We start from the raw sequence: 24,383 nt of genomic DNA on the forward strand, positions 1-24,383 counted from the left end.
ATATATATATATATTCAACAATTTTTGTATATTCAACAAGAAACTCACTTTAAATGAGTTTTGCACAGTAAGCCATTTGAAGGAATTTCATCTATTTCAATTTCAGACAAAAGTGTCACCTGCTGCAACATGACATTTTTTACTTCTGTCCACTGTTCTGCAGTTATTACAGACAATGAAATTATATTATTATATTACTGCTATTACTCTCAGTGAAATCCTGAGAGTACTACTTAATAACAGACAGTGGAATATTTGTTAAAAGTGTGACTATATCCAGACTAATTAAAATGTTAGACTACAGTATAAGAGCATGTTATGTATTATCTTGTTTTTAAAATCCTCAGAGTGTTTGATTTTAGAAACAGTATTACCAAAGTGGCTGCAAGGACAAAAGATACAATTTATAAGTTAGACTCTCTATAGAATTGACTACTAGTCTCAGGAGAAAACATTTATTTTATCCACTAATTATATAGAAGACCATACTTTAGATGCCTGGTACCATATCTAAATTTTATTTATTGAGTTTTGTTTCATGAGTGGACTTCATTGAGAAATTTATTTAATTTGCTCATCTAAAATTGTGTCCATTCTCCTAAAATGAATTGGTATGTAGAATTATCTTATAACAAATTGATTGTCCAATAATGTCCTTTTGTGTTCTAAATTATGTTTAATTTTTTTTTTTTTTTCCAGGATTATAGGTAAAACTAGAATGGCAGTTTTATTCTTAGCAATTAAGCACATTTCCATGTAACTGTTTTGTGTGTGTAGAGAAAAATATCAACAGAATTATTTGTGCCATTTTAGAAGTTATAATTATTAATGTGTAAATTAAACTGGTAATGTTTATTTTCATCATGTTATTACTTTACATAACTGTTGTTTTCAAATCTCATATACAGTAATTTAACAATCAGCAAGTCCTATTTCTAATATTATGAAATTACCTCTTCTTATTTATACTGTTCTTCAGCTATTTGATATATGTCCATAGTTGAACCACACAAAGATTCAGTTAGTGATGACTGACACACAGTGAGAAGAACTATTTACTCTCACATATCCTAAATGCACATCTTCTCATTACCCATATATATAGAAGTTCTACTCAGTTATGGAAACTATAACAAATTACATAACAAAAGCTATTTTGATAATGTTGCAATTATATAATAATTGCAACACGACTTATTTTTTGCAGTTGCAGTAAACAAATACAGTAATAGAGTATACATAATCACATTCAGTTGGTCTCCTAAATCAACTGCATAATGTAAATGAATAAACTTCCATAATTATATTGTAAAAAAATTATGGCATAAAATTTTTTGTATACATTGCTTCACCTCTGGTTGGTTATTGAGCCCCATAGTTCAGTCAATGTTGATGGTGACTCTTAACCAATTATGAGTGAAATCTAGGATGTGAGGAACCTATAAAGGCTTTCAGTTGAAGGTGAGTTAGTTGATCTCATACCAGCTAACTCACCTTAGGTAGAATTTTCCCTTTTGGTAAATGGCACTTAAAAAGGCAAACTAGGCAGAACAACACACACATGCATGCGCATACAATTAACAGTCTTAATACATCATCAAAGATTCTGTTACACACTTGGTTTCGACAATGCCCTTTGTTTGGAAAGATCTTGGTTTGAATCCTGTCTAAGATAGAGAGAACCTTTCCTTTCCAAAAGAAAAAAAAAAAAAAATGGGAGAGAACTTTTATGATGGCTTTTCAACTGAAGGTGAGTAGGCTAGTCTCATACAGATGAGGTAATGTTTTTCCTCATAGAAACTCAATGTTCCATTCTGCAAAACGGACTGACAGGCCAAGAGAACATACACAATTGACATTCATAATACACTATGCAGATATGACTAACTATCCTATCAGAGCATTAAATAGGTTATCAAAGAAGCCAATTTACTTTGTCATGACAGGCCATCGAGTTTAACTTTCAAAGGAAAAATGGGAATACACTGGGCTTACAACCATAATTACTTCATCTATAATTCCAAGCAAACTGCTTGATTAACCACAAGTGCATTAGAAATTAATAGTATGTAAAATACAACTAGGAAAAAAGTTAATCTTATAAGAATATCTGTTAGAAAATGAACTGTCAAAAAATAAAGGGAAGAAAAATTTCAGATTTTTTGGTTCATACTTCATTGTATGATGTGAAAGTTATATAAAACAAATTCTGCACTTTTTTGGTTTTATAAGATTGTGCTTGAAAAGGTGAAATATATTGATTTTTTTCCAGCAGTAAGAGAACCTTGTGGATAAGTTATGTGTAAAGTTTGTGGAAAATAAGGACTTGAAGTTAAGGAAATAGTCCATGAAAAAAAGAAATCATAAAAAGTTAGAGAATATTGAGAAAAATTTGTAAAAGCTAAGTAACTTTTAAAAATAGATGGTCCTACAAAGATTCTGAAAATAATATAGAAAATATTGTTTTTATAGCTATATAGCCTACTTTTCTTTAGGAGTGCCTTTTTTTACTATGTCATTGGCTTTTTACTCAGGGCATTACTGATGTGTTATAAAGACTATATGAAGAATAATATAGGAGGAAAATTCAGACATACCTTTTTTGGATGTTGTTGGCTGTCTCCTTATCCCAGTGATATGCATTAATCTGCTGTTATGCAGATTAATATGCATTAATCTGCATGGGGGAAGTGGAGGCTATGTCATGTTGGCTTGGTGTTTCTGTCTTTGGTGTGCTTGTGTTATTTCCTATTGGTCGGAGTCATGATCTAATTTTTATATTATGGAGCTTCCAACTCTCAGAGATTATGTAGGGTTGATGGATGTTTATTGTAAATTATGGAAACTATCATTTCCAATATTCTAAGCATTGTTTCATTATTTTGTATGTCTAATATTATGGCCTTGTCAATTTGTGAGCATACAAGATAACAAAACAGTGCTTACAAAACGTTACTTAGAGGATTAACATGGGAATTTTCCCAGAAATAATACCTAGAATATAGAAAATATTTTTAAAATGACAAAATTTTTTGAAGCTAGCAACAAAATTAGACTACTTAGAAAAATCATAAAATTGATATCAAATCTAAAAATAAGAATATTGTGGATGTGTGGATTAATTACAGTATTTTGAAAAAAATTAACTAACAACCAAATGATAGACCGATGGTGAAAAATATCTAAGAGGAATGCGATCAGGAGAACATATTAACACTTGACATATTAACATATGAACATATAAAAATCCATCAGAAAAAACTTTCAGAGGCACTGGAGTAGATGATATTCAACCAGAAATGCTAAAATATGGTGGTGTTAAAAGATTTGCTTGGTCGCAAGTCATCATCATCATCATCATCAAATTCCTGCCATGTACCCTCAAGGGGTGTACAGGATATGACAGTACTACATGAAAAAACTACATCATTACTAACTTCCTATCTACAATTTTCCTCCAAATAAGTCTGTTACTTGTCAAGACTCCAACATTATCAGATCTTATATTTCTATCGTCTAAGGCACTTTGTACTATATCAATCCACCTATATCTTGGTCTTCCTCTGGGTCGTTTTCCTGCCAACCTGGCAGAGAACACTTGTTTTGCTAATCTTTCCTCTCCCATTCTATTTAAGTGACCATACCATCTGAGATTAGCTCTGCTAACGCATTCCTGGATGCTGACAATGTCAAGTTCTTTCCTAATATCCTCATTTTTAATATGATATTGCCATTGATGCCATCTGTTCACGCCTCTAATCTTTCTCAGGACTCTCATATCTGCGGTCTCTAGTCTTTAGTCAAGTGTTTTACTTCTGACCCAGCTCTCAGATCCATAAGTTAAAATTGGTTTGAACACAGTCTTGTATACAGCTAATTTAGTGTTCCGACTAATTTCTTTCTTATTCCATATGAATTTATTCAATTGACTTCCCATGATACCAGCTTTGCTGATTCTGTTGTCTATTTCTATATTTAGTTTACCATCTTCAGTAAAAATTGTGCCTAAGTAGCTGAAATGTTTTACTTGTTCCACAGGTTCTCCATTCACAACACAGTTGACATTTTCAATGATTCTGCCTATTTTCATTGTCTTTGTCTTTTTATTGCTGACCTTCATACCATATCTATTACAACAACTATTCAATTTAGTCAGAGAATCTTGCAGACTTGTAGAGGATTTATTTAGAAGTATAACATCATCCGCATAAAGCAAAGAGCTGACATTAAAATCTCCAATTTTGATATCAGGTTTAATACCACATTCCTTCATAATGTGATCCATATAGATAATGAATAACAGAGGGGATAATGTACATCCTTGTCTCACACCAGATTTAACATTAAACCATCTTCCTGTACTTCCTTCAATTCTAACTGCTGACTCACAACTCAAATAAAGACTAAGTATTGCTTGATATAATGTCCCATTGACACCATATAACTGCAGCGTATTGAATAGCTTCTCTCTTGGCACCTTGTCATATGCCTTTTCGAAATCGACAAAACTTAAATACAGATCTTTGTTATATTCCCATGCTTTCTCGACTATTTGTCATAAAGTGAAGATCTGATCCTGACAGCCTCTATTTGGCCTGAATCCAGCTTGTTCTTCACCAAGCTTTTCTTCCACAATTCTTCTCAACCGTTTCTCAAGTATACTTGCATAGATCTTGCCAGGAACAGTCAGTAGGGAAATACCTCTGTAATTCTCACATTGAGTTTTATTTCCCTTTTTATATATGGGTACTATGAGAGCTCTACTCCAATCATCGGGAATTCGTCCCTCTGTCCAGGCTTTCTGAACTATGCAGTGCAGCCACTGTAAGACTCTTATACCACCATACTTCAGCATTTCTGGTAGAATATCATCTACTCCTGCTGCCTTTCCACATTTCAAACCTTTGATGGCTTTTTCTACTTCAAGTATGGATATGTATTCCAGACTGCATGCCTGGTCAGTGTTTTTTATCACTGTGCTGTCATCACTGCTTGTTTCATTTAGCAGTTTTTCAAAGTAATTACTCCATACTTCAAGGATATCTTTTTCTCCTGTTTTCATTTCACCTTTATCATCTCTAATTCCTTTTACAGCACTCTTTCCTCCATTCCTAAGCTTCTTCAACAACCTCCAGAATATTTTGCCACCTTCTTGATATTTATTTTCTATATTCTTGCCAAAGTCCTCCCATGACTTTTGTTTAGCTAGTTTTACACACTGTTTAGCTTTCTTACATTTGTCTCTGTATTCTGTAAGAGTAAAACCTGACTTATTTGCCAGGAACCTTTGATATGCTTTCTTCTTTTCCTTCACTGCCTCTTTAACTTCCTGTGTCCACCAGGGAGTTCTGATTTTTTTATCCTTGCACACAACCTCACCACATGCCTCTCTGGCAGAATCAATCAATGTTTCCTTCAGAGTTTGCCACTGAATCTCCAAGGTTTGATTCCTGTTCTCAAACTCTTTCATTTTCTTTTCAATAACATTTCTGTATTTTAGTCTACAGTTCACATCTGAGAGCTGCTCAACTTTTATTCGCTTTAAAACTTTCTTACATGTTATTCTTTTCAATGTGAAATTCAATTTTATCCTGCTCAAGACTAAATAGTGATCACTTCCAATTTCAAATCCTCTGTACACTCTGGTGTCCTGCACCAGGGAGAAAACATCACTATCAACAATAACATAGTCAATGAGACTTTTCTTATTCCTAGCCTCTTCTCTCCATGTGAATTTGTGCACATTTTTATGTTGGAACATGGTGTTAGTAATAACCAGTCCATGTCCTGAGCAGAAATCCAACAGATATTTGCCATTATTATTGGCTTTGCTCTTTTCTCCAAATTTTCCCAAAATATTTTTGTATGTCTCACAATCATTTCCTACTCTGCTATTTAGATCTCCAACAAGGACCAACTTTTCCTTTTTCATTGTGTCAGTTGCTTTTTCTAAAGCCTCAAAAAATTCCTCCACTTCTACCTTAGTAGAACCTTCTGTGGGACCATAGGCACAAATAAGTCTCATTGTCCAGTTCCCCATTCTCATATTTGCCCACATTACTCTACTTGAGACTGACTGCCATTCAAGAAGATTAGCCTCGTATTTTGTGTTGAATACTATGGCTACTCCTTCTTTTCCTTGATTGTCATTGCCTGAATATAACATTTTGTATTTATTGCTTAGAAAGATCTCACCAGTTTTGGTCTTTTTTGTTTCAGTCACCCCTATTATGTCGATCTGGTACTTATCTAATTCCTCAGCTAGCTCCATTTCTTTGCCATTCAGGCTTCTTACGTTGATAGTACCGATCTTTAACTCTGGTGATGTTGAGTTGGGGTTTGTTTTCAGATTTGTTCCAGTAGCTGACTTTTCGCTGTTTGCCCTGGTTCCCTGGTGAAAACAACGGGGGCCTTGTTTAACCGGGCGACGCCCCAGCCGGCATGAAATTTTGTCATGTTGTACCATCATTTTTTATTTTGGTTTAACCAATAAGAATACAATTTGGTCGGCTAAATCCCAAATTGCCAGCCCATCCTCGTTCGTTCAGTATCAAAGTAGATACCCAACAGGGTGCACCACGAGAAGGTGAGGATTGGACATTAGGTCAGAAGCCCTGGTCGGTTCTCCGCATTCCTTTAAAGGCTATGTGGAGGTCTCCTCTCAGTTATACAGCTTTGACCCTTAAGCACCCCTGACCCTTAAGCACCAAGTTTGAATACTAAATGGTGGAGTAAATCTTTCTTTATATCAATCTCTAAAAAAAAAGAATACAATAGATATTCCCAATGCTAAACACCACTATAACAAAATGATGTGCTATAACATACCACAGAAAAGTTCTTCCTCCTAATTATAAACTCATTCAATGCTGGAGGGGGGGGGGGGCAAAGTGTCAGGAAATTATATGTTCAGACAAAGTATGTTTAGGTATGGGGGAAGGGGAAGTGTACATAAATGAAGGAAATTGTAGGAAACAGAACTCAAAAGTATTGGCAGGAACAAGACATAAAAACATAAAACATTATAAAAAGTATAAATGCAAACAATAGTGGGAAACATTTTATGAAATTATAAAAATAAAACTGTAGAGTCAATGTTTAAATTTCAGAATGTTACATTAACTTAAATTATTAGCATTCATCTTAGATCTTCAATGAACTAAGTATGTACATATGCTACCATTAAAATCAAAAATTTTGTTCCAAACAAAAAAAATCATAAATTCAAATCAGAATAGTTTTCTACTTTATGGATAAAGAACTCTTCAAGCATAAAATGAACCATTATTGACACAAACTTTGTAACTTTTCATGAAGCCTGCAATGAATTAAAGAAATGCTATATATACATTGTTTGTAACATGAAGCAGTGGATAATGAAGAGAATGACAATGTGGTAATGGAAAAGATAGCACACTTACATGGAGTTTTCCACAGAATAAAATGTGAGACTGAGTATTTGGAGAAATGCCCGGCAGATGGTATGATACAGAAGTGAAAGAAGGGAGAGATTTAAGGGGCGAGAAACCTGAGTATGAATGAATACAAGCATGATAACAAGGATTGGATTTTGTATTGCCATTCCCTGATAAGAGAACATTTTTTCCTGGTGTAAGGATGCTACAAATGATTTAGTAGGTGACAAGTGTGATGTGTGAAAAAATATGAAAGAGCTGCATGTGAAGAAGTAAAAGTTATGAGTCTGTTTCCATGGTATGATAGAGGCAAACTCAGGTGGAGTTCAATGATTGTGAATGAGTCAGTGCACAGATTGTCCATCATTTGTAACATTGTAACATTGAGTTCCTCATGATTCCACCGTAATGAAGATGAAACACCCTTGTTAATTGATTACTGAATAATACCTGAACAATGTCTTCTGATTCTACCATTTTCATCCATTAACATGATCTTCCTATAATCATTCTTCCTTTTACTTGCCACATATCTAAAAAAACTCTCTTGAGTTTTTCTTTGTCTTATTTGCTAATTTCTGCTTGTGCTGTACTTTTGTTGTCCTTACTTATTGAGTCACTCTCCTGGCTTGTTCCTTTTACTCTTCATGTAATTGATTATTTTTATTATTATTCAAGTCTCCATAGAGTCAAAAGAGTCATCGTGGAAGGTCCTTCCTAAGAAACACAAAGTCTATCAAGACTCATCGTGGGAAGTTCCCTCCTAGGAAACACAATGTCTATCATACCACTCCTTAAACTCATTGACTGTTCTCACTCTCACCTCTCTATCAGGCAATGCATTCCATGGTTCAACCACCCTCCATGCAAAGAAACCACCCCTCACCCTCTTGCTCACAGTTTCCTTTCGTAACTTCCAGGGATGGCCCCCTTATCATCACTCCTTCCAATTATTACCATGATTCATGTTATGATGCCTCCAAAGTGCCTTCTTCTTCAGCTTTCATGCTTAATCACTTCATTCATCCATTTTTCACTTAACTTATTCAGGCTTTTTGATGTTCAGAATGCATTCACAAATTGATGCTGTTATGTATTTCTTTGTCAGTTCTCAAGCAGCATTATTTCCTTACCATTCAGCTCCTCATTCCATTCTATAGTTCCAAGCTATCTCCTAAGTTTGTCATAATCACTATCTGTGTACTTCTGCATATATATGCTTTCCTTACAGAAGTCTGCATATGTCTAGCCACAACCCAAGTGATCACTTCATGATCTCTCTCACCAACTGGAGACAAAATCCCACTCACTCTGATGAAATAATCAGATCTAAAACTTGATCCTCACATGTCCTCCTTTTAGCAAGAGATTTGTAAGAAAAGGATGCTATATTGCATGCTTGACAGTATGAAGGAAGATTTTATTTCAAATCAAGACTAGAGGAAATTTTTCTAAGCCTTTTTGCCGGCCTGGTTGGCCCAGTGGTTAGCATATCCATTCTCCAGCTAAAGGCTACGGGTTTGAATCCTGCTGTGGGCATGGATGTTTGTGATTGTTTTGGTGACGGGTGGTAGATGCCATTGGTATAGTTGCGGTAAGTTGTATTTGGTGGATTGAGTGGTGGAGACAGAGAGCTGTAGAGTAGGTGTCCTCCCTTGATGAGTCTTTGAACTTCCTGGAGGTGTCACGTAATAATAATAATAATATATGGTTACCCAGGTTATCACTTCATGATCACTCTCACCAACTGAAGGAAAGTGCAAAACCCCACTCACAATTACATAATTATATCCTCTGACGAAATGATCTGATCTAAAATCTCAATCTTCGCGTGCCCTTCTTTAAGCAAGAGATTCATAAGAAAAGGATGATTTTGAAGGAATTCTGTGTGCATAAGGATGAAGTCACTTATGAAATTATAAGGAGTAGGCCTGAAAAGTCACAACTATTATAGAGAAAGCTAAGTAAGTCTGACTATGAAAACAAACTGGCTCTACAAGCTAAAGAAAACCCTAAGGAATTCTGCTATTATGCAGCGAGTAAAAGAAAGAATAACTGCAACAAATGCAGATGGTGTGAGGGTATATGTGGGATGTAAGTTTGCAAGATTTAAGGTAACCAGTGATATACCACAGGGATCAGTCCTTGGTCATTGTTATTCAATTAATACATTAATGACATCAGGAAGGATTTGACATGCAATATACAGCTATTTTCTGATGATGGAAAATTTGGTAGGGTAATCAGATATGCAATACTTACAGAATGATTTAAATAGGCCGGAATTGTAGGGATGGGAAAATGGATGTCAATTCATTGTCTGTAAATGTAAAGTTATGCACTTTGGTGGGATTGGATATCCAATATCCAATCCCACCAAATATTGGGATTGGATATTGGTATTATATACATCATCATCATCATCAAATTCCTGCCATGTACCCTCAAGGGGTGTACAGGATATGACAGTACTACATGAAAAAATTACATCATTACTAACTTCCTATCTACAATTTTCCTCCAAATCAGTCTGTTACTTATCAAGACTCCAACATTATCAGATCTTATATTTCTATCGTCTAAGGCACTTTGTACCGTATCAATCCACCTATATCTTGGTCTTCCTCTGGGTCGTTTTCCTGCCAACCTGGCAGAGAACACTTGTTTTGCTAATCTTTCCTCTCCCATTCTATTTAAGTGACCATACCATCTGAGATTAGCTCTGCTAACGCATTCCTGGATGCTGACAATGTAAAGTTCTTTCCTAATATCCTAATTTTTAATATGATATTGCCATTGATACCATCTGTTCACACCTCTAATCTTTCTTAGGACTCTCATATCTGCGGTCTCTAGTCTTTGGTCAAGTGTTTTACTTCTGACCCAGCTCTCAGATCCATAAGTTAAAATTGGTTTGAACACAGTCTTGTATACAGCTAATTTAGTGTTCCGACTAATTTCTTTCTTATTCCATATGAATTTATTCAATTGACTTCCCATGATACCAGCTTTGCTGATTCTGTTGTCTATTTCTATATTTAGTTTACCATCTTCAGTAAAAATTGTGCCTAAGTAGCTGAAATGTTTTACTTGTTCCACAGGTTCTCCATTCACAACACAATTGACATTTTCAATGATTCTGCCTATTTTCATTGTCTTTGTCTTTTTATTGCTGACCTTCATACCATATCTATTACAACAGCTATTCAATTTAGTCAGAGAATCTTGCAGACTTGTAGAGGATTTATTTAGAAGTATAACATCATCCGCATAAAGCAAAGAACTGACATTAACATCTCCAATTTTGATATCAGGTTTAATACCACATTCCTTCATAATGTGATCCATATAGATAATGAATAACAGAGGGGATAATGTACATCCTTGTCTCACACCAGATTTAACATTAAACCATCTTCCTGTACTTCCTTCAATTCTAACTGCTGACTCACAACTCAAATAAAGACTAAGTATTGCTTGATATAATGCCCCATTGACACCATATAACTGCAGCGTATTGAATAGCTTCTCTCTTGGCACCTTGTCATATGCCTTTTCGAAATCGACAAAACTTAAATACAGATCTTTGTTATAATCCCATGCTTTCTTGACTATTTGTCGTAAAGTGAAGATCTGATCCTGACAGCCTCTATTTGGCCTGAATCCAGCTTGTTCTTCACCAAGCTTTTCTTCCACAATTCTTCTCAACCATTTCTCAAGTATACTTGCATAGATCTTGCCAGGAACACTTATAGGGAAATACCTCTGTAATTCTCACATTCGTTTTTATTTCCCTTTTTATATATGGGTACTATGAGAGCTCTACTCCAATCATCGGGAATTCGTCCCTCTGTCCAGGCTTTCTGAACTATGCAGTGCAGCCACTGTAAGACTCTTATACCACCATACTTCAGCATTTCTGGTCGAATATCATCTACTCCTGCTGCCTTTCCACATTTCAAGCCTTTGATGGCTTTTTCTACTTCAAGTATGGATATGTATTCCAGACTGCATGCCTGGTCAGTGTTTTTTATCACTGTGCTGTCATCACTGCTTGTTTCATTTAGCAGTTTTTCAAAGTAATTACTCCATACTTCAAGGATATCTTTTTCTCCTGTTTTCATTTCACCTTTATCATCTCTAATTCCTTTTACAGCACTCTTTCCTCCATTCCTAAGCTTCTTCAACAACCTCCAGAATATTTTGCCACCTTCTTGATATTTATTTTCTATATTCTTGCCAAAGTCCTCCCATGACTTTTGTTTAGCTAGTTTTAAACACTGTTTAGCTTTCTTACATTTGTCTCTGTATTCTGTAAGAGTAAAACCTGACTTATTTGCCAGGAACTTTTGATATGCTTTCTTCTTTTCCTTCACTGCCTCTTTAACTTCCTGTGTCCACCAGGGAGTTCTGATTTTTTTATCCTTGCACACAACCTCACCACATGCTTCTCTGGCAGAATCAATCAATGTTTCCTTCAGAGTTTGCCACTGAATCTCCAAGTTTTGATTCCTGTTCTCAAACTCTTTCATTTTCTTTTCAATAATATTTCTGTATTTTAGTCTACAGTTCACATCTGAGAGCTGCTCAACTTTTATTCGCTTTAAAACTTTCTTACATGTTATTCTTTTCAATATGAAATTCAATTTTATCCTGCTCAAGACTAAATAGTGATCACTTCCAATTTCAAATCCTCTGTACACTCTGGTGTCCTGCACCAAGGAGAAAACATCACTATCAACAATAACATAGTCAATGAGACTTTTCTTATTCCTAGCCTCTTCTCTCCATGTGAATTTGTGCACATTTTTATGTTGGAACATGGTGGAACATGGTATTATATACATAATCCCAATATAATATTGGATATTATATTGGGATTATGCTAGAAGCTGATCAGGCTTGGGATCTTGGAGTTTTAGTAGATAGGAAGTTGAAGTTCAAGGCCATATAATAGCAAAGATGGCAAACACAACTCAGAGGATAATTGCAGTAATGAAATGAGCTTTGACATGTAATGATACGGAAGTCATTTTATCTCTACAAGGCTTTGATATATCATATATATCCTGGTTTCTGTGATGATTCTGATACAGCAGGGAGAATACAAAGGAGATTGCTAAAAATTATATCAGGATTGAGGAATACTGATTATGAATACAGATTGAGAATTTATAGACTACAGACACTAGCAAGGAGGAAGAAAGATGATATGATTGGGACTAACAAACTTCTGAAAAGGTCATACAGGATTTCAGTAAATGGAACTTTTCATTTTATAGAGGGTGGGGAAAGGACAAGAGGGCATCTTGGAAGTTGAGAATGAATACCGTCACGAAGGGGGTGAGATCTAGATTTTTATCTTGTAGAATGGTATGTGATTGTAACTGATTGCCATTGGATGCTGTGTGTGTGCAAATGAATTCAAGAATAAGTATGATAGCTGGTGCATGTAGTATGTGGTTTCCCTCGGTGAGTTCCTTACTCCCTGGAGGTGTTTTTTAATAATATTAATGCTAAGATCCTGGAATACTGCAATCCTAATTATAATTTATAATGGCTCTTAAAACAAATGGATGAATATTTTTGTTGTTGTTGTTGTTATGTTCCATCGAGTTGTTTTCAACTCCTGGTGATTCCTTGAACACACACTCTCCATTCAGATCTGTCACTGAGCATATCTTTCATATTTAAACCATCTTTATTGTTGAGATTAGGATGGATGATTGGAATTTTTCTCACAAGTTTGGGTATGATGTAATGAACAGGTGTCTTTCCATTCAGTTCTAAGTAGAGTATCCAGGACATTATCAGAAAGGCCAGATTTACCGTAGTTATTAAATTTAATGTCATTTATGTTTCTTTTTCCAGATACAAATTTTGCATCTAGCTTCACCCCTGTGAGGCAGTTTTTTTATCTGATTCACACACAAAAGGCCACAAGACTTATAGCACATTAATGCTGGGGGGGGGGGGCAAGAGGAATAGAAGAGAGGACGAGTTTGTTCACATTTTGCTTGAACAACTGAGGCTATAATCTTTGCAGGGAAGGCAGAGTTGGGGAGACTGTTTTAAAGCACAGAAGTAGATGGAATGAAAGAGGAGAAGAATGAATTAAAGTTAGTTTGATGTCAAGATGGACTGTAAAATGGTGTTTGTTTTTATGATTTTGGAGGCGAGTGGAGGAATAATAGTGCCCAGTTCAGCAGAGTACTGTCCATGAAAATATCTATAGAAGAGGCACAAGGTAGAAACCGAACATCTGCAAGAGAGGGATTGAAGTAGATGTGTGTGAGAGAGAGAGAGAAAGAGAGATGATTAATAAGCCAGATTGCCCTCTTCTGGATAGAATCGAGCAATCTTAGAGATGATTTTGGTGCTCCACTCCAAATATGGGAGCAATATTCCATGGCTGGACGGGTTTCGATTTTTTATAGAGTTAGCAGCTCAGGTGTGAAGTGAAAAACTACACAAAGTTTTTTGATGGCTGCAGAAGTTATAGTTGAAATGTTGTAATGTCAGGAAATATTGGAGGTGCAGGTTAGTGAAAGATTAAAAATTTGATTGTGTTTGGTTATCTCATTATTACTGAAGGTAAGGGTGGGATATGCAAGCCCTTTCTTGTGAGAGATCAAGCAGAACTGAGTGTTGATGGCATTGAGAATTACAAGGTTGTCTTTTCCCCACTGGGATTTAGTTAGGAGATCTGAATTCAAGTCACTGGCCATTAGAGGTGCATTGAATATGGTATATTCCAGGATGGGCTATGGGAGGAAGGGGATCCTTGTGCAGTTGAATAAAGTGGCATTGAAGTTGTATTTATTTTATTTTTTCTGATATCACTTTAATGTATGGAATGGCTAGAGTTTTATTGTAATGTTTATTTTTATTATTAGGTGTAGTCTTGTGAAACTTTTATTGATAGTATTTTTGCTGTAGCCATTTTTTAGAAAAGTGTTGCTGATAATTTTTAATTCATACTCTTCAGTGCTTGCTCATTGGAGAAAATCTGTAAAACGCTGTTTTTGGTGTGTTAATGACATACAGTTTTTGTGTTGGGTGGTAGTACGAGTTTATGTGTATGTATTGGTCAGTATGTGTAGGCTTACAGTAAATAGTAAAGGACTGTTGAATGAAAGATGTGTGGCAAATTTATACAGAAATGGAATTATGCTCCAACTTTCAATTTCAGTTGTGAATTGTATCCATTTGTGTTGTCTGTTCAGGTGGCTGAGGAAGGTGTCTATGGTCTGGCATCGACATGGTCAGATAATGAAAGCATCATCAACGTATCTAAGCCAGGCTTTGGGTTTTAAATTTAAGGAATCTAGAGCACATTGCTCAAAAGCTTCTATATAAAAGTAATGATGGGTTTTTTTTTTGGGGGGGGGGGGGTATGGCAAGCCCTTGGCTGTAACCTCTTTTTGCAGGTAAAAAGTATTTTGCCACACAGAATAACCAGAACACAGAATGTAATATATGAGCAAAGAAGGCTGTGATATCAGGCAGAAATTTGTCCTTTAAAATGCTAGATGTGAAAGTCAGCCCAAGAATGGAAAACTGATATTGACTGAAATCAAAATGTAATTGAAATCAATAGGGCATCACGTAGGTCTTTCTTGTTAGTAATAAGACAGGACTATTGCAAAATTCCAGTATAACTGGTATAAGTTACAGAGTAAAAAAAAATAAAAAAATTCTACTAGTTACATGCATCGTAGCATGCTTCATCAGGAATGAAGAATTTTGCTCTATATGTGAAAACATATAGAGCAAAATTAATTTGAGTACATTAACTGACTGATGAAATTGTAACTGATAATACATGTGTTCAGAGGTTGTTCATGATTCATCATTGATCTCTTCCATGTAACATCTGTTGTAACCTATTTATGACAGAAGTTGATGAAATAGCTAAAAGGATTATTTGGATGTTGAAAATTATGCTAAGAAGTAAAGATAGGGTGATTATTATCCCTCTTTATAGGCTGTGATTCAGCAACATCTTGACTAATGTGTACAGATTTGGTCACCTGGGTTTCATTGGGATCAGGAGGTGGTAGAGAGTATACAGAGATGAGGGACCAAGTGGGTGACCAGTCACTGCCAAGTTGGTGACTGGTCTGTGGAATGCTCCCTATGAGGATAAGTTGAAGGCATGTATGTTGAAAAGTTTAATTGATTGGCAGATTAGAGGGGGATATGATAGAAACTTATAAGATATTAAAGGTGTTTTATAAAATTAACACAAAGGAAGTTTTTTGATGACTTTGATTATCAAGGTCATTGCCCACACTATGAAGAAATGATGGGGGTAGGAGCCAGAGACCCTTTTCTACTAAAACTAGTAGCCACTTCACATCCAGTAAACATAGTGGTTGTGTTTATATCAACTAGCAATGAAAGTTATCTACCACTTAGAAATAAAGTTGACATTTCCTCCAACTAGGAAAGATGCTTATAAGTGAATTCTAGCTTTGGAGAGTGTTCCTCAATCCATATTTATGATTAGTTCTATTTTCATTGCATATTGGGAATCTTGAAGGATTTGCCACTGATTGTTTATTTTCTTCATTTAGCTCAATTTTTTTTTGCTGATTGCATAAAATTCTTAACTATTTGTGACCATTTGATTTATTATGCTTCTACCATCTCATATCATATTTAATACTCTTGGTTCTGGTTGATAAGCTTTAATTGTCACCTAATTCAAAATTTAAAAAAAAAATGTAAAATATATTTTCTTATTGTTATAGTTAGCATTCTCTGTGTTGGACATTATTTATCCTTGCGTCTTTCAGATGTGACATTCAATATGATGCTTTGAGATTGAATCTGATAACCACCAAAATCTAAAACTTAATCACTCATAATGCCTCATACTTGAACAATGGACATATGATTCTAAGGAAAGTCACTCTTAAATTTATAGGCTCTGCTGTTAATGTACTAATGGATTGTTATTTAATACTGCATCAATTTTTAATTTAAGCTGATAATTCATCTTTATCAAGAGCCAGATTGGTAAATTTTTTTCTAGATCACCAAGCAAACGTTATGCCCGTCAAACAGTTCCCCAGGTAACAAGAGAAGGACTGGAATGGGAGAAGAAGCCGTCCAAACCCGTGACAAGAATGAATGGGACCACCACTGCTCATGTCCGCCCATATGATAGTTTCAACCATAAGATCCAAGTTTCAGAGCCTGAATATAGGCCAAGAAAAGCATGGGCTGAAACACCAAGGTAAAGTTACATGCTTTATTGATATAATTTAAAAATTGTCTAGCCTTACATAAGTAAGACTGCATTATTATTCACATCATACTTATGTGATATTGGAAGTTTTATTAGTGAAATATTCAGGAATACCAGAAATAAATAATTTGATTTATTAAATCATATACTAAATTAATTCATAGTAATTTTCATTTCTGCTATAGGGTTATTTTATGCTGCAGGCATTGTTAGCTAGTTTTTAAGCTACATTAGATACATGCTCACTCAGTCATCTGTATTTTGATAATATGCCAGTACCATACTTCATGGTTCTATACATCAAGTACTAGCATAGAAGTTTGCCAATCTATACTAAGGATTACTATCTTTGTTTTGGGTATTAATATGGTTTTTGTGAAAAACATATGCAAAATAAAACTAAAATGTATAATTCAAATGATTTTTTTGTCATTATTTTATTGTAAAAAGGCTTTATTCCATGCAATCAAATATATATATATATATATATATCCGCTTGAGATAAAAGTGTTCTGTAAAACCTATTTTCTTCGTTCTATATTAGCCTGGAAGTCTACCACTTTGACAGCTTTTAAATGTTTTGACACCAGCTTATGACTTGTTTCAGCAACAACATTCACATTGCATGTATGATTTTTGTTTGGCACCACATTGCTTTATTAAGGAAGTCATATAAAAATCTCTTCATGGAGAAAAATCAGATAGGCCAGTTTCTGGACATGAATAACACATTTTTTTTAAATAATTCAAAGTAATTGTTTTTATTAAGTAAATTAAAATAGTACTTTGTTTTAAAATTTATGTCTATTTTGTTCATCAGCGTGCCATTCTGAATGAAATGACACACACTGTTTTTCATCACAACTGAATTATTGTGATGAAGCTGAATATGAGAGACATTTCTCAAAATTCATTAAGAAAATAAGTCATGAACTGTAGATAACTCTGGACAACAAATTAATTTTCTTTATTTATTTTGTAATATAAAGTAATTTAGAAATTTTCTCTTCAAGTGGAGAAAACATTTTTACTTAGGTGGAGAAATTGGCATATTTCATCATTACAAAAAATTCTTAGTTTTTTTTTTTTTTTTAAATGTATACTAATTAACCGCTTTAATGGAATATATGCACTTGTTGTTATATGCCATCCAGTCATTTTTGACTCTTGTGATCTTGTGAACTCTAGATCTTTCTTAGTTTCTGCTATGAGGGTTGTATCATCTGCATATCTTAAATTATTTATTTTTCTGCCATCAATCTTAATTCCAGCTAGGTCTTTGTCTAAGTTAGCCATTATCATAATATATTCACTATAAATATTCAAAATATAGGGCAACAGTATACAAACCCTATCACACCCCTTTTTATCCTCGAACACTGTCTGTTTCTTCAAAGACTGTTTTTATTGAAGCTTTTTGATTGTCATACAACTGTCTTATCAAGAGAATCAGATGCTTAGGAATTACCATTGATCTCATTACAATCCATGGTCTCTTGTGATCCACATAATCAAAAGCTTTCTTATAATCAATAAAACAGATAAATACTTCCTTCTGAAATTCCATTGTTCTTTCCATAATTCATCTCATTTTTGCTATCTGGTCACTAGTTCATCTACCTCTCCTAAAGTCTAACTTTTCTTGTGGCATTTCTCTATTCACATATGGTTCCAGCCTTTGTTGAATCACTTTCAGTATAACTTTACTTGCATGTGAAATTAAAGTGATGGTTCTATAATTCTCGCAATTTCTAGGATTTGATTTTTTAGGAATTGGGATGCATACTGATGTTTTCCAATCTCTAAGCCAGTATATTTTCTTCCAAACCTGTTGACAAATTTCAGTCAATACATTCACTACTTTGTTCCCAGCTGTTCTCAGTAATTCCATTGACATTCCATCAGCTCCAGGAGCTTTTCCATTTGGCAGATGTTCCAATGCTTATATCACTTCACTTTTTATTATCATGGGTCCTTCATCAAATTCTCTTTCAAATTCTACTTCAGTATTATCATCTTTCTTGTACAAATCCTTTACATCTTTAAATCTTATACAAAAACTCTTTCCATTTTTTTTTTCTATTAAATATTTTCCAGAATTACTTTTTACAACTCCTGATCTAGGGATAAACTTCACTAACTTAATTTATCTTTTTCCTTGTAATATTGCTTTCTCTGGGTGTCTTTTCCAAATTTGCAAATTTTAAGTACTACAGATCCTCATCATATTCCCACGATTTCTAAACTTATATATATACAAGGGTGGTCTGAAAAGTTCTTGGCCTAACAAATCAAAAATCAAATCAGCTAATACCTTTTTTATTCGCGTATATAGGGAGTAGACGAGGCCATTTAGCCCTATCTAACTTTTGGAGACTGAGTGGGCAGTTCAATCTCCAATGGGACCCAATCAGAGATAGCTGGCCCAAGGCTATCACTAATTTACAGACACACAGTGAAGAGAGGCGGCTCAACAAGTGCCACCATCTCGTGGTCCCTAACACTCGTATTTAATGTCTGAAATAATGTGGGTTCTGCGGTCAATTTTCTTGAGTTTACAGGACGAAAAACCTGAGTTTCTGGGAGAAAAAATCCGCTTGCCCATGCCAGAGATCGACTAACTCGGGAACCAGTCAAAAAAAGGCTTAGAAAAATTTCTTCTAGTCGCTGACTAGATTTGAAACCAAGAAGTCTTCCTTCGTGCGGTTAAGCATCGTGGTGTGCAAACACCACATCCACTGAGCTACACAGGCCTAACAATGAAAAAACAAATTTATAATTTCAAAATTATTTTTATTTTTCAACATAATCTCCCTTAAGACTAACACATTTATTCCAACGATGCTCCAGCACCATTATCCCATCCCTGTATTGGTTCTCAGTAAGATCAGCAAAATACCCCTCTACATCTGCAATCATCTCTTGATTCGAAGAAAAACGCTGAACAGCGATATGAGTTTTTAATTTTGGAAATAAACAAAAGTCAGAGGGAGTCAAATCTGGGAAATAGTGTGAATGTTCCAACAATTCATAGTGTAGATCCCTTAATGGGAAACATTGCCAAAACACCTTTGTGGGCAGATGCATTCTGCTGATGAAAGATCATTTTTTTCTTCTGCAAACCGGGTCTTTTCTAGCGATTTTTTTCGTCTAATCTCTTTAAAAGATCAGAATAATATTCCCAGGTTATTGTTTTACCCTTTTCAAGATAATTAATAAACAAAATGCCTTTAGCATCCCAAAACACTGATGCCATGACCTTTCCTGCTGATGGAACCGACTTTGTCTTCTTTGACACTGAACAACCAGCTTCTGTCCACTCTTTTGACTGCTGTTTAGATTTTGGTGTGTGATGGTGAATCCAAGTCTCATCCATAGTATTAAATCGATGCACAAAATCAGTTTTATTCTTATTAAAACACTCCAAGCACTGTTCGGAGATTTTCATGCGAGTGTGTTTTTGATCTGCTGCAAGTGCGGCACCCATCTTGTGCAAAGCTTTTTCATTTGCAATTCTTTATGCAAAATACAGCCTACATTTTCCTTTGAAATGCCTATATTTTCAGCAATTTCATGCACTTTGACTCACTGGTCATCCAGTAATATATCATGCACTTGATCGATGATTTCTAGTGTGGTTACACTTTTTGTACGTCCTTCACATGGATAATCTTCAAGGCTGGTATGGCACGTTTTTAACTCAGCAGCAGTCCATTTCTAAATTGTCAAAAATGAAGGAGAAGAGTGCCCATAAACTTTCATGTACTCTGAATGAATTTCTTTTGGCATTAAACCTTCTTTTACAAAGAATTTTAAAACCGCACAATACTCAATTTTATCCATTTCAAGTGAATACAGACAACGCTTTTGCTTCAGACAGCTGTATAAAACAAACTACTTGATAGAATAACTTGCAATTTCACATGGATGCTTATGACAGTTGTACCAACTTAGAAAAAAAAAATCTCTTGCCGATAGTCGAGGCCGAGAACTTTTCAGACCACCCTCGTATATATAGGATTAAAAAATTTAATGACTAGAAGTCAAGAGATTACAAAATAGAAGAAATACTATTTTTTATTGGAGTGAACAACTAGTTTAGTTTTCTTAGAAAACTTCATAGGGTGCATAACATTAAAAAGATATAAAAAATATACATCACTAGACACAGCAGTAAATTAACTTTCAAAAAAATTTCTGACAATTCAAACTGTTCTGGATGCCATAGAATTATTGGATACTTTCATTTGGATAACTGAAAAGTGACGGTCAGATAATTTATGGTTAAGATTATTGAAAGTTTATTTTTCACTTGGTTAGACTATAATAAATTTAGTTTAATCCTTTATCCAAGTGTGAGTAGACAAAGTTTGCACCTGAAAGTATCTCCAGGACTGGGGGTAAGGTGGTACAACACCGGGCAACTCGTTGCAAAAGTGGAGCAAGACAACATCACTCCTATCTCAGTATCTCCCATAATGCAAAACACATCTTCTTGCGGATATGTATAATGTTATGCATTAAGGAAAGGGCAACTACCCAGACTAGTTTCGACCTTTATTGGGGTCTCTTCAGTGGGAGCAGGCCCTACAAGTGGAAATATGAGGCAGAAGCATTAGCTCATCTCTACCTATAGGAGTTGCCAAATGGTGTGCCACCTTTTTATTAAATTACTCTGGATTTAGAGAAGGATGTCGAAAGTTCATTTTTCACTTGGTTAGACTATAATAAATTTAGTTTAATCCTTTATCCAAGTGTGAGCAAACAAAGTTTGCACCTGAAAGTATCTTCAGGACTGGGGTAAGGTGGTACAACACCTGGAAACTCGTTGCAAAGGTGTAGCAAGCTAACATCACTCCTATCTCAGTATCTCCCATAATGCAAAACACATCTCCTTGCAGATATGTATAATGTTATGCATTAAGGGAAGGGCCACTACCCAGACTAGTTTCAACCTTTATTGAGGTCTCTTCAGTGGGAGCCATACCTAAGTGGAGATATGAGGCAGAAGCATTAGCAAGGTCATCTCAAGTTGCCCGGCGTTGTACCACCTTACCCCAGTCCTGAAGATACTTTCAGCCGCAAAATTTGTTTGGTCACACTTGGATAAAGGATTACTCTAAATTTATTATAGTCTAACCAAGTGAAAAATAAGCTTTCAACATCTTTCTCTAAATCCAGAGTAATTTAATAAAAAGGTAGCACACCATTTGGCAACTCCTGTAGGTATAGATGACTTTGCTAATGCTTCTGCCTCATATCTCTGCTTGGGCCTGGCTCCCACTGAAGAGACCTCAATAAAGGTCGAAACTAGTCTGGGTAGCGGCCCTTCCCTTAATGCATAACATTATACATATCCGCAAGGAGATGTGTTTTGCATTATGGGAGATACTGAGATTATAGTGATGTTGGCTTGCTCCACCTTTGCAACAAGTTGCCTGTGTTGTACTACCTTATCCCAGTCCTGAAGATACTTTCAGTCCCAAACTTTGTTTGCTCACACTTGGATAAAGGATTAAACTAAATTTATTATAGTTAAGATTAGTATTAAGATGGGCCAGACCCAGGATAATTTCTGTTGATTCCACAATTCTTCTCTCCAGTTCATTGTATCTAAAAATGTTTTCTGATTTGTTCCAGATGATTAGATGAAGGACAGAATCTTCCTCGTTATGGTGAGCAGAATTAAGAACGTGATTAGACAGTGTGCTGATTCTAGTTCTCCCGTGTGTAATGTCTGTAACATGTACTTCCATATGCAACTCAGTTGATTTCTCTGTCTGACCAAAATAGAGCACGTTGCAGTTGCACTAAAGATACTAAACTTCTGCTAACTTTAGGCTGTCATGTTTCTGTTTAGGTGTACCGAGTAAGAAATGGAGTTTATTAGCAAATATATATTTACAAAAATTTGAGAGAAAGCAATCAATTTTTTCCCTTAAAGCCCAGGTTATGGAAAAGATATGTTGATGATATTTTCTTAATTTCAAATCATGGAGTGGATTCTTTAAAGGATTTTCTGAACCATCTGAACAGTCAGTACCCAAAAATACAATTTACCTCAGAATTGGAAATTAATGGTTCTCTTCTCTTCTTGGATGTAAAACTCACTCATGTCAGACTGAAGAACTCTATTTATAGAAAACCCACACATACCAACTGATACCTTCATGCACAGTCACCTCATTTCTACTTTGGTTAAACATGCTCACTCACTGCCAATTCAGTGAAGAAGAAATCACCAAAGAACTACAGTTTCTTCTTACAACCTTTCAGAAAAAATGGCTATCCTAACCAGACAGCTCATAAGCTACTTTTTAATTCACCTCCTCACTGTATTGAAGTTATCACGTTTTTAATTCTGCTCACCCTAATGAGGAAGATTCTGTCATTCACCTAGTGATCTGGTACAAATCAGAAAACATTTTTAGATGCTACAATGAACTGGAGAGAAGAATTGTGGAATCAACAGAAATTGTCACTTCTTCAGCTATCCAATTTTGGCATGCATGAGATCATGCCTACGGGATCCTGCCCAGCAATTCTGTAGTATCTGGAATGGCTTCAAATGTCAGCAATATATTCACAAGTTAATTTATAGTGCCTCTTGCAATATATATTTTTTGTATTTCACTTTTTGTGTTATATGCCTGATGAAGTTTTCTAAGAGTGCTAACATAATAATAAATAGCATTTTTTCTATTTTGTTATCTCTCGCCATCTAGTCATTAATTTTTTCATCATGTTATATAGCTGAGTGAATCTGTTGCATCAAATATATACATACAGTAGTAAACAAATTAAGCCGAAAACTCACATTTTGAAGAAAAATTTTAGTTCCATAAGAAAATAAGTACGAAAATTAAACTCTAACTTTACCTAATAATTTACGTGTGCCTCCATTCCTAATAAGTTCATTAATTTGTTTATGCATGGACTCTACCAACATAGAACACATTTTTCTTATTTCTGCATCTCTAAACCATACTTTTATAATGGATTGTATTAAGTTATCCTTTGTATCACAATTTAAATAACCAAGTCTCTTTTTCATTATGGCCCACTAATTTTCTATTGGGTTAATGTCAGAAAAGTTACCTGACTACTGACCAATTGGATGTTGCAATTTTTGAGGAATTCGAACTCTTTTCAAAGTGTGGCATGGAGTGAGATCATATTGAAAGATGAGTTCTTTGTTTTTCTGGATCTGTGGGACTACTCTTTTCTCCATTATTTTTATGTATTGGTCACACCATCATACCATCATGTGTAAAACAACCCCAGAACATCTTTTTAGCTGGTCGTTTAGGAACTTGTTGAAGATGGGCTGGAGAATTCTTCTCAGCCACTGTTTTGCAAGAGTACTCTCTCTCTCTCTCCTTGGACAAAGAAATGTCTCTCATCTGAGAATATGACCTCCTTCCACTTCTCAACAGTCCAATCTTTGTACACTTTTGCCCACTGGAGCCTCTTTTTCTGCATAGCCTTCCTCGACAGTTGTTTCTTTTTTGGTCTGTGGCAGTCCTCCCTGCTTCCAATAATCTTTGACAAACTGTCATGTTAGAAACATTAATCCCACTAGCTGCCAAGTCTCTATTTAAGTCTACAGCAGACAATCATAGATTCATTTTGCTTTTCCTAACTAGTAAAGAATCTTGAATAAGTATAGTTTTCCTTTTACACCCGCATTTTCCTTTACTGTCAGGAGAAAA

General features: G+C 35.1%; 1 protein-coding gene across 1 annotated transcript in view; it reads left to right on the top strand.

Moving 5' to 3' along the window:
* Ptpmeg (protein tyrosine phosphatase Meg) overlaps nucleotides 1–24,383 on the top strand; it is a 558,329-nt gene that overhangs the window by 278,726 nt on the left and 255,220 nt on the right. The window contains exon 13 of the mRNA XM_090403197.1: nucleotides 16,456–16,659. Within this exon, the coding sequence (XP_090259323.1) occupies nucleotides 16,456–16,659 (204 nt within the window). The remainder of the gene's footprint in view (nucleotides 1–16,455; nucleotides 16,660–24,383) is intronic.

This window comes from Typopeltis vanoorti, chromosome 13 (assembly GCF_054136105.1).
Source record: "Typopeltis vanoorti isolate ZY-2024b chromosome 13, IOZ_Tvanoo_1.0, whole genome shotgun sequence".
In the NCBI taxonomy this organism is placed as follows: domain Eukaryota; kingdom Metazoa; phylum Arthropoda; class Arachnida; order Uropygi; family Thelyphonidae; genus Typopeltis; species Typopeltis vanoorti.